The 12,106-nt window shown below is 47.5% G+C and overlaps 1 protein-coding gene across 1 annotated transcript in view; it reads right to left on the bottom strand.

Annotated features, from left to right (window-relative positions):
* Positions 1–12,106, bottom strand: part of BTBD11 (BTB (POZ) domain containing 11) — an 86,632-nt gene that overhangs the window by 60,509 nt on the left and 14,017 nt on the right. Inside the window, exon 3 of the mRNA XM_009333069.1 lies at positions 1,439–1,643. Within this exon, the coding sequence (XP_009331344.1) occupies positions 1,439–1,643 (205 nt within the window). The remainder of the gene's footprint in view (positions 1–1,438; positions 1,644–12,106) is intronic.

Below are 12,106 nucleotides of genomic sequence, written 5' to 3'. Positions count from 1 at the left end.
GGACACGAGTTAGGCCTTCTGCAATAACAAGGCTAGATGACAAATCATGAAATTAAAAATAATTTAGAAAAACGAGGAAATTCTGGATTCTTGTCATTTCCCTTCTGGTTTTTTTCATACTTTGGAAACAATAGAGCAAAAAGCAACAAACATGCTCACAGAGCAACCCAAACTTGAAAAGAAACAAAATGCCACGCAAAGGCAAATGGCAAAATTCCCAGTAACATCATTAATGCCAGAGTTTCATCTCGTATGCTTTTCTGTGAATCGATATAAAAGTATTTCAATGAAGATATCATATTGTATACCATTTACAATTACACATACGATGAGATTCTCAAATGCTGCTTTTGAGATGCAGGCCTCATACTGCAACAATAACCAAGCCCTGTATGCGCTGCTCTTAGGGCACACGTGCAGATCAGAGTTTGCCTCGCATGTACAGCGCGATATATACATCAGGATGTAAATGCGGAGCCCAGCTTGAAAAAGCAGCTTGCATTTGCACCACCACGATACCCATCCTAAAAATGAATACCCGGCACTTTCCAAGCACCAGCTGCTCCTCTCGTCTCCGTACTGGGGAAACCTAGTTTAGGGCTGGTGAGAAGCACGGCAGGGAAATAGCACAGCGTTCCTCAGCACACAAGTGGAGGCTTGTGTTACCGGAGGGTTTGCTGGGCTTTTGACAGGAGATGGCTTTATTTTCTTGGCCAGCAAGCTGTCCTGTTGCTTTCTGCAGTGCCCGGGCGCAGAGCTGCTCTGCGCCGGCACCCTGAATGCCTGCCGGCATTTGGTAACTCCATCACCAGCTTCAGCAGCATCTCCTTCTCACCTTACGGCAAACCCTGAGTCGGGACGGGGCCTCAGGCGTGCCTCCCCTGCCCTGGCCATCCCTGGAGGGGGGACAACAGCAGCACAGCCAGAGCCTGCCGCGTCCCTGGCCGGGACAGCCCCAAGGTTACTCCTGCGCCCGGGTACTAGGAACGGCTGAAGCCCAGCATCTTTAACGACCTATCCTTTCCACACACTGCTCTATTCATTTTCCACTTCCCCAATCGCAGCTGTCGAGCCCTATCAACGCGTAGAAAAAAACACATTTAAACCCGAACCTGCTAGGCCAGAAATAGAAGTTCTCATTTTCTTTTCCAAAACACAGAATAGCTGAGCAACAACGAAAGGAAAAGGAAATATCTCCCGAGTGCACATCTGGAACCAATTTGCTGTATGTAGCCACTGGGTGTCACTTTTGATATATATTGGGTCAGCCACGCAGTGCTTTGGCGAGAGAAACAGATTTCAAAGAGGTGATCCTAAACCAAACCAGACTGCTCTGCAGCCTCTCACGCGCAAGCTGTAATTAGCAATTAGCCAGCCACGCTGATTTATTAACGAAACGCCTTCGCCACGACATTAAGCACCGTGCAGTGGCTCTTACCTCTCAGTCTGCAGCGTGACTTTTGACGGCTCCACGTTGGGGTTTTCCCACTCCATCTGTGGACAGTGCATGAAGTAGCAGAGGGTGTACAGAGCCTCCGGCTCCCAGTAGAGCGATCCCTGCTTCTGGTGCATCGGCGTTCCGTTCCCGTGCTGCTTGGCATTGAGGGGCTGGAGGTGGTGCATTGCTCGAGACACCAGGTCGCCTGCAAAAAAGCAAGAGCTGAGTTAATGCCAGGCTTTTCGGCTGCCTCTCCCCAATGTTTTCAAGCCAAAAGACATGCCAGTTGGTTTTCCCTTCCATTTAACCTCACATATGCAAACAGTAGAAGGTAGGACAGGATCCTGTGCACTGCTCATCACCAGGTCAGACTCTGCCTGGTGGTTTACGCAGCTCAGGCATGACATACCTGGGCTGCAGATAAGCCCCCGAAGGCCTGGGGGAGATGGGTTTCTGCAAATACAGTGTGTCAGCAGTGTCAGGTTGGCCCATCTCAGCATGGCCAGAAGAGCCAGTATGCCAGGGCTGGGGTCACAGCTACCTACAGGCAGTCCTTGGAGGCTGCCAAAACCCCATAGTCCCAAAAATGACCAGCGGGGACAATGCAGCGTGGCACCAAAAGCCACATGCTCCTGGGTAGAGAGCAGCAGGGAAACACAGCCCCTTGCAACGAGGAAGGAGGCAGTCAGGTAAAACACAGAGCACTGTGGGAGCATGTGAAGGGACACGTGGGTGAAGAAAAAAGGGGGGGAAAATTGCTATAAGACAACAGCAGAAATGTGCAACTGAAATTACAATTTGTAACTCCAGGATGGGCCTGGAAAACTTCATGTTAGCGGAAGAGCAAAACCTGTGAAGTAGGCTCACCCAGCCCCTCAGGTTTCCAGAGCACAGAAAATGGCCTGAGAAAAAGATGCTCGTCGCCTCCCCTGCACCTACGTGGTTCTGGGTGCTTCCTTGCAGGGCGGCTATGGGAAACCAGCCGCAATATACGGACCAGGATCAGCGAAGACAGCAAGTGAGGTTAGTAAGCAAATACATGGACAAGCAGCAGTGAGTCTCTGAGCACTGTACTGATTGTAACTAATTAACTAAAGCATCTCCCTCCGAGGCAGTGAATTTTACATTTGTTGACTAGTGATCACTCTATCAAAGGCAGGGAAACAATTGTGGTTATAAACTGCCTGTTTTCACATGTTCAAATCACTCCGAGAGTGCTTTGGGGGGAAATAATGATCTCGGATCAAATCAGATGGTTTGTTTTAAATGAAAATCTGAGCAAGAGCCCTTTGGGTCATTCTTAAGCTATACAAAAGTGAACGATGGGGAAGAGAGGACATAATTTTCCAGTGTTAAGAAGTCACACGCCTTCTATTCTTTGCTTTTCCCAAGCAACCACTGAGCACTGAAACTTGGAAGGAAAAGTTGGAAATGTACACCAAGGTAGGAACATAAAACCAAATCAGGGGGCAGGGGGGGAAGGCTGAATAATGAACTCCTGGGCAAACTTAAAGGAGAACAATTTTGACTGTGTGCAAGGCAGAGTACAGTTTGGTTTTTTTTTTTGCAAAGTTCCACCCCTGTGAACACATCACAGCACATCATCTCTCTCCAGCCCGACTCGCACAGAAAATGCTGCTGCTGCTGTGATAATGTGCACCAGGGAGAATAGAAACGTCTCATCGAAAAATGCTCATCACAGTCCTCCAAAAACACAGCCTTAAAACCATGAAGACAAGAAAACCGCTGGCATGAGAAAACTGCCGAGTCCATGATTTCAGGGTTTTGACACAAATTTTTGCTGCACTCTGCAATATTCCTCTGATTCAAAGCTTTCATTTAAAAATAGTTTCTGTCTTTTCCCTCTGCCAGGAAATTGTCATGATAGGACCAATCTTGCAGCCCTGCATGCTCATAATTTCTGGGAGCAGCTGTGCATGCGGAAAGCATGCAGGATCAGGTCCATGGCAGAAACAGATGTGCCTCTGAGATGACTCCCCGGTCCTGCACAAAATTATCTGCAGGCAGCCAGCAGCAGCAGGAAAGTTTGGGACCCCCTTCAACTCAGCCCACTCTGTCATAGCAGACATGCACTGCCAAGCCTGGCATGGGCAAATTTAACTGCTAGCAACCTTGCTGATAGCAAAAGTAAATTCCTCTCCTTTTCTCCAAAAGGCAAAAAAATTGCATAGAAGTGCTGGCTGCAACATCCAGCTTTAACAATAATAGCAAAAGCAGAGAAAAAGGACCTGCACTAAATTAAGCCTTTTCAGACCCAAGCCACTACGGCACTAAAGCATGTGGTTAAAGTTAAGCACATGACTAGTCTTATTTCAGTGGATTGAGACAGCAGGCACCAGAGAACGCCTCTGACTTCTGTACTCAATGATGAATAAAAATCAGGATGCAATTTAGGCCCAGACTCAGGCAGCAGGATTACTTCATCCCCATTCCTCCCCAAGATCTGGGGCGATGCGACTTCAATGACACATCCAGCACCACAGCAAGCTGCACGGTGAGCAAGGAGGGAAAGCAGCAGCAAGAATGACGTAGGCAGGGCGGGCAGCTCGGCATCGCTGCTGATGCAAGGCTGGAGGAACTCGAGCCTCGCTGAAATCAACGGCAAAGCTCCCATCCATTTCAATATGACCAGGAGCTCACCCTTTTATTCTGTATTTCCTCAACTGCTTCTTAAGAAACACAAACCAACTCATGCCATTAAAGCTGAATTAATGCTTTTTATGTTTAAGCCTCATTTCATTACATTATACCAAGAATTGATTGGCTTAGATCTTGCTTTTGCCTTTGCTATGTTATCTCTGGTTACATTTCAAATCATTTCTGTATTAACAATTATTATAACGTTCCTCTATCAGAGACAGCTCAAAGCTTAAATAATCAATGCCTATAAAGCATCGAGTTTCACAGAGGACAGTAAGTAAACATAAAAAGCTGCATTATGATCTTGGTACCCAACAGGCAGAGTACTGGAGGCAGGATGGGAATTGCTGCTCTCTATTTTATTCCACAGTGTAACCTCGGACAAGCCACTGCATGCCCTGGTGCCCTTTTCCTCCTCCAGCCGCATCCAGTTACAGTGCAAATTCTTCAGGGCAGAGACTGTACCTTAGCACCTTAGCATATCTGTGCACCAGGATCAGTGCCGAGAAGAGAAGAGGGAGCTGACAGGCGCATGCACACACTGTATGGTAGTCCTTATGCATATTCTGTAAAATGTAGCGTAGTGTAGCCTCTGGTTTGAGATGCACGTGTTGTTTCAATCCCTACCACATTCTGCTGCTTCTATTCTTCCTCGCTAATATGCTTTTGCTTCTCCATTTTCTTCCAAAGACTATACCAAGAGTTGAAACTCTCTTTGATCCTGGCAAGGGCGCCCCAAAGTCCACGGACATGAAACCAGCTCCATGATGGGACTCACTGGTCTGGTCTCCAGCAGTCAGCTGGCTCAAGTCTCACCTGGGAAATCCAACTTATATTTGCTCTCATTGCCAGCTGTAAAAGCCACAATGTATCTGAACACCGAGGGAAACCTTGAATTTGTGGCCAAGTATAGAGAGGGAACACCCCTTCATCACTTTGTGCAAGCCATCTCTGCTCTTCAGAGCCATGTTCAGGTACAGCAACTCTCAACAAGGGGTGATGCTTGCAGCATTGCTGGCTCTTCTGCATCTTTTTTGGCCCTGAAAACATCTCAGATATATCAACTGAGTGCATCTGGAAGGCCAATAAATTCCCAAGTGGATAATTTCCAAAAAAAAAAAAACCCCATAAAAAAATAAAAATCCTATCAGCTGAGTCGATCTTGTAACTCCACAGACGTGGCTGCCAAGGGCTGTGGTATCACGACACAAGGGGCTCAGCAGGGATCCCTGCCTCGCCGTCCCCTGCGCTCATTCTCGCCCTTATACCACCACCTGCAACCCATCCGAGTAACAGACTAGGGAGCCGATCTGCCTGACAAAAGACCTTGCCAATTTTATTTTGTTTTTAATTTAAACCAAATAAACACTTCCACAATTTATGCAACATAAGCCAAGTGAGCTGCTGCACAAACTGCTCTGCTGGCAGAGCCGGGGAGAGGAAGACATCACGTTGTGCAGGGTAGACACCACAAAAAAAAAAAAAGAACAGCGAGGTGGGGGGATATTTGAGGATATTATTGTTGCCGAAGCTAGGAAGCCAGAACTGGAGGGCAGGCTCCCAGAGGGCAGCAAAGGCAGCGGAAAGCCCCAGGTTGGCACTGCCTTGCAGCCCTGGGTCAGGACAGGGAAGAGCTCCGGCCATACGGCTCCTCGCTGGAGCTTGTCAACCTGGAGGAGAAACGCCATGCCTTGCACGCCGGCTAGCAAAGGACCCACGAAGCCATCACCGCACTGCAGCGTGTGGAGAGCTGCCGCTGTAGCTACCAGCATTTCATCCTTTCCACGACCAAAGCAGGACTTGCCCGTCGCTGCTGCTTGCCCGTTCAGCACGGTTTATGAACGTAAGGTCCACATACATTTGATTTAAAGATTGAAAATATTACGTAATGCGCATGTTGTGACACGGGCCTGATTTAAGGCAGTACTGAATATTTAAAGAACAGCTTCACTGACTTCAAGCCAAAGATGTGATGTGACAGGGTAAGTTAAGCTGCGCCAGTCTGTATGGGGGTGGTATATTGAACAACATACAGCACTCAACTGGACGGCTCGAGCCCTCTTCACAGTGACCAGCTAAGCATTTTTTTTACTGTGTTTGGCTTTGGTAAAAACTATTATCACTGCTCTTACTATTTTAGAGTAAACATCTCTTTACTATGTTTAGATTAACACATACCCTTCCAATTTGGTAACAGAAGAGGGGGGAAAAAAGTAGAAAAGCAAAAAGAGCAGGAAGAAAGAGAAAACGATAGATGCCCAATGCCCACTTCTGAGAAGCTTTCTGAGGGATTTTATGGTCTGACATGATGGACCTGATCTTGCAAACACGCCCGCCCAGGAGCAGGCTTGCTGCTTTTAGAGGGATAAACTTCCACAGCCTAAAACATTCAGCTGGGTGTGTGTTTGCACAACCATGACCCAGAGGTGAATGACGCTGCACCGATCCTTACATGGCCACTCCCAACAACACCAACCTCAAGTTTTTCTTGTTCCAAAAACCATGTCCTAAAACTATAAGAACAACTTAACGACAATATTTTTGTACACTGATAACAAGCCACACAGTTCTTCGGCCTGTGTCTTTCCTTCAAAGCCCAGGGGAGGGAGGAGGATCTGTTGTCACTGCAGCCCTCTTCCCGCGTGATGCCCCGTTAGGGCACCGTGCGAAGCAGCAGCAGGCCATGTTTCTAGCATGACAATATCCTACAGGCAGCACCCATCAGTTTGATAATGCCAGTCTCGTCATCCCTCCAGCTGTCCATGACTCCAATATGTGTAAGCCTGCTCTTGGGAATCATGCCCTGCCATGGGGCATGTTGACAGCAGCAGTGTTGCTGCTTTGTTTTGCTACCTGGATGAACATTTTCTCCTGCGTGAGTGGGCCAGAGCCACAGACCAGAGTCATGTCTGTCCTTCAGAACCCTTAACGTCCTCCTGTGTCCTGTCCAGACCATCAACACAAGAAGTGCTGGCCAGGGGGCTGCACTCCAGATGCCAACTTCCACGGCATGGCTGGTAGTTTCCAAAGTTTGCCCCCTTACAAGCACATGAGCCAGGTGCAAAACTTACTTTCTTGACCTGGATTCATTTCACACCTCAGTATAAAAGTCTTGGATCTACAGCTTTTGTGTCAGGACCAGCTCTGGGGAGACTGTATTGAAAACATGAATTATAACCCCGATAATAAACCAAGGTCTATTCAATCAGACTGCTACCTGGTAGCCATGGCCATACCGCGTCCTTCCCCTACTGTAGCTAAGTCTCTCTCCCTTTCTCCCTCCCTGTTGCCTCCGGTTTCTGCACCGAAGTCATGTATTGCTACAGCTCATCCCAGTGTATGCCTGTAAGCGCATCAATGAGGGTGAATATGAGTATTTCAACTGTGTCTCCTGTACCACAGCAGACCGCCTCCAGCCATCCGCTCAGTCAGCCGCCCGAGCCATCCCTACACTCTTGATTTCAGCTGCACTGTTCCTCCATGTTTGCTCTGCCTCCAGTGTTGCATCTATCTCTATGTTTCAAAAGTCAGCTGAGCAAAAACTCCTCGAGCGAAACCTTTCCTCAAGTGATTTATTGGAGATCTTTCTATCATTAACTCAAGACAACCCATCTATAGCAGGAAAGGAGTGTGCAGAAAGCTAGGGTGGGTGCACACTAGGAAGCGTTTAGTATGTATTTCACTGTGCACATGCTCTTAGCACAAAGTATCTTCAAACATAAAGCTATGCTATTCTTGGCACACAGTATATTCCAGATTCAAGAGCCAGCTGCCTCAGGCTGCGGGTGCGCTTGGGGTGCCATAAACCACAGTCAGTGGAGCATCCCACGTGCAACAGATTCACTGTCGAGCTCACCTTGCAGAAACCTCCCCATCTCTGCCATCTCCGCTTGCCCATGTCGCGCCCCTATGTGAATTTGCTACCCCAGGCAACCTTTTCTTCTAACAGCCATTCATCTCCCCCACAGAGGAGCAAACGAAGGAGCTGTGGTCCCAAACTCTGAATTCAGTACCAAACGACAGGACCAGGATATAAGCAGCCCATTTCCTGACAGTGGCTTCCCTGTGGCCTCCCACAGATTGTTTAACCTTTTATCTCCACTTATCCCACAATCACAAGAAGCTTCTATTTGTATTACAGAGTATGTGTTTGTGTGCGATTTAGTGTTTGCAAAGCCTTTGAAGACTGAGAAATTAGGGATTGGATATATCCCATAAAAAAGCCACAATAATAATTAAACCTTCTCAAGTTCACATACCTATTATAACAACACTATCACCTTCAAAATCTCCAATCCAATGCGGCAAGCATGATGTGTGTTTGATTCCCCTTAAACCACGCCAACTCCAAACAAAACAAGCTTTGATTCAGATGAGCTATTCATCTGCTGACCTAATGCAGAGCCTTCCCTCTGCGGACTGCCACTGCCTTATGGACCACCGTTCCTGGATTTTCTTTGGCCTGACATAGACCCATGTCCTCAAACTCTGAATTTAAGAGCCCCCCGCATGGCTGAGCAGGCCAGCTGAAGAGTGCTCACCCTGGCCTGACCTATCGCTTGTGCTTTACACAGCAGGGACAGGGAGGACTGCAAACTTAAGGAAAGGAAAATGCTGTTTTAACCCTGAGCGTGCTGTGATGCACAGGAGTTCAGAGGTAAATAGGAGTCTGCACCTCAAGGGTGATGTACGCAGGGGAGTTCTGAGCAGATACATTCGTGTATTGGGGAAGGGCAGTGGAGGGTTGGAGCTCCAGCATCCCCCACCCACCAAGGCAATGCCTCTAACCATTAAACCTGAGTGGGCTTAAGCGCATGAGGTAGAAGCTCTGGAGGAACAAAACCACCTGTGTGCGGACAAACCCCATCTCAGCCCCCAGGAAGGAGGTTGAGTCTCACGCCATGGGGGAAGCCCCCAAAGGAAGACTGACAGCAGACTGGGATCCAGGCAAGCGATAGGTGCCTCCGTTCAGCCCCTGTAACCCAAGATAGAAATCCACCCTCCTGGTCAGCAGGGCAGTGAAAGGGCAGGTAAAGCCTTACCAGGGTGTAGACTGGTATTTTCAAATTATCCTCCCTCCCGCTTCATTTCCACTGATAAATAAATGTATTGCTTTATGGTTTATGATAATGGTATCTCGGGGGAACGGAAGAAAAGCAGAGGTTCATTTGGGGCTATGAAGTAACCCATAAGCCTTCTTGTGCACAGACGCAGACAGTGAATGGAGGCTCAGGTCCATCATTCGGAGGGGGCTGCAAGAGGAACGGAGTAGCAGCTAGGGGAGCCTGCAACCCTCTGACACTTAATGGAGGCAAGAAACTACCTAACATATAAGAACTGCATTACCGTGCTGGGGGGTGAAGGGGCACCTCAACAACTTCTCTTTTTAGCTTTTACAGATGGAATGGATGACGTGTGGATTGCAGCGAGGAGGAACCACAAAACAAGAGGCCCAGAAAGCAGTGGGAGAGCGAGGCTATAGAGATCTTGTGCAATAACCCAGTGGAGGGCCCTTGAAAACTAGGAGAAGTATCACATCTGGAGAGTGTCCACACAGGCTGCCAGTCTATGGCCAAACCGTACGCTGAAGGGAGCACTACCATCTGAATTGCAGGTTTTGGCTAGTACCTCTGCTTAGCTCAGCACTGCACGAACCAAACCGTTCACAGGGAGTAAGCTTTGGCCTTCCTCTGTGGTGCTGCTTAGTCTGAGAAAAATATCTGACAAACAGGGCTTTTGTTCCGGCAGTAAATAAGCAGAGCACTTACAACAATCTTCCTTCAGATGCCACCCTTCCAGCAAGCACCTTTACCCTGGCATTTGCTTCTAAGCCTAGGTTTAACCTCTTATTTACAGGACATGAATCAATTTGTACGGGTCCTGCAGTGCTCCTTCCTGTTCGTTGCAGAGGATTGAGACTAGATGAAAAGGCAAGGGAGGGAATGTCGGCTTTCATCGTCTCCTCAGCTGGGGCTGCGAGGAGAAATGAAAAATAGTATTGGTATGTGCAATCACGTTCCTACTTACGCTTGAACAGTAACCCTTCCTTTCATCCCTAAAAGTGTGCCAAGATCTACTGGGAGGCTGTTATTTTGGAAATACATACATTCAGCACTGCGGAGGCAAAGAGAGGATGACGGGGAAGGGTAGCATTTTTCCAATGGCAAAAAGGAAAACTTTGCCGAGACCTTAGTGGTGACGTGGAGGAAATACCGTCCTGAACATCACATCTGGGAGCTGCTTTAACTTAAACACCATTCAAAGGCTAAAAAGCTCTGAGATCAGCAGCGTTAAGTCGCATCCGCATCTTCAGATTATCCTAGTTTAACATAAAAATGCCTACTCATTATGGTTAACACTCAGAGTAATACCACCACCATCGGACACCGTGGTTTGCACAAGACTGGGTGGCCAACTTCTCACCCAGGAAAGCCATAGTGAACTGGCCACCTTTGGACTCAAAGCAAGCCCCAAACAGTTTTCTGCTCTAACCTGAAGACATGCATGAAGTCACGGTTTGGATGACATCCTAAGCCACAGTTTATCCCTCTGTGCGGCTTGAGAGACACAACCCTTCTGCAGCCCTCAACATGGGGTGGTTGTCCCAGCTCAGCAGTACACTAACATCTTACAGTCTTCACTCAAGGCAGCGAGGGAGGAATATTTCTTGGTGCTAGGATTGGTGCCTAGCGCACCCTAAGGCTCTGCTCTTCCTTGTCACTACCTATGTGCACATGCAAGAGAAAGAGGGTCCTCCTTCATCCAGCAAAACACCAGTGACCTCCAGTTGTGAGCCTCATCCCTTCTGCATCTGGTCTCCAAGCCGGCAGCAGTATTTTTAGATGGGTGATGAATAGGTGTGTTGGAGTGTTATGCAGTTAAATATAACATAAACATTTGTGGGTTGCAAACATGCATATAAAGAAGTTAGGAAAAATATTCAAAGGTCAAAATGCAGTATCATGGGATCTCTCAACAGCTCTCCCTAATATTCCTCTCGTTTCCTATTCAGTCTACTTATTTTTCCCTGTCTGAAGGGGGAGGAAATAAAAGAGAAGAACTAGAAATCTAGAAGAATTCCCAAAACTTTCTGAAAAAAAAAATACACAGATCTATTCCCCTTCTCGTCTAGGTCTGGTCTGGAAATACAGGAAACTTTAGGAAAAAACTGGAAAAAAACCCAAAACAACAACCCCAAAAAAGTCTTGTGAAACATTTTCTCTAAGATTAAACAGTGAAATATTGTCAGGCTACTGTTTAAAATCCTATTATTTTTTGCTGTGCTTCAGTTCTTCCCAATGTTCTCTATATAATAAGCATTTCAAATGAAATTACATTATTTTAAAACACACTGTAGTAGGCAATTACAATTCCTGAATACTAAATGCCAATATAACATAGGCCAAATTTATTGTTGTTCCTTAACTTTGTGCCATGTTCATTATATTTTAATGAATACGGTTTCACATTAATTTTTCAAGCCTTTTCTTTGGAATCACGCATTACTGCTGTAATTGCGTCGCAGAATTAGTTCTATTTACATTCTCCTCCTAAGTCCTGGAGACAAAACTTTGCTTTGATTTTTCCCTTAAGTCAGCAACACCACCTCTTCTTCCTATTTTCAGGAGAGCACCCCAGAGCCAGCGGTGCTTCCTCACCCCGCCGCCGCCAGGCAGGGCAGGGCCATCCCAGTGATGATGAGCACCCGCTGCCTGCTAAGCCCAGGAGATGAGAGCAGAAGCACCAGACAAGCAGGGTTTGGGGGGGGACCAGAGCAGCACCCACAAGTCCGGTTGCACCTGCCCACTCATGAGGACCCCTCAATGGCAGCCCAGGTTGACCTCCTCTTCTGCAGCATTCCCAGAGGATGCTGCCCTCCCTCTACGGTCATGTCCACCATCCCACCTTTCCACAATTTTCTCTCACCTCTTTCACCCCCCGGGGAGACACAGCTCACCCAAACTCTCTTTTCTAATACACTGACAGCATTCATGAACAAACACAGGG

The sequence above is a fragment of the Pygoscelis adeliae genome, unplaced genomic scaffold, assembly GCF_000699105.1.
Source record: "Pygoscelis adeliae isolate BGI_AS28 unplaced genomic scaffold, ASM69910v1 Scaffold38, whole genome shotgun sequence".
Lineage (NCBI taxonomy): Eukaryota > Metazoa > Chordata > Aves > Sphenisciformes > Spheniscidae > Pygoscelis > Pygoscelis adeliae.
The sequence above is the reverse complement of the archived record's forward strand: the minus strand, read 5'-3'. Positions and strand labels throughout refer to the sequence as shown.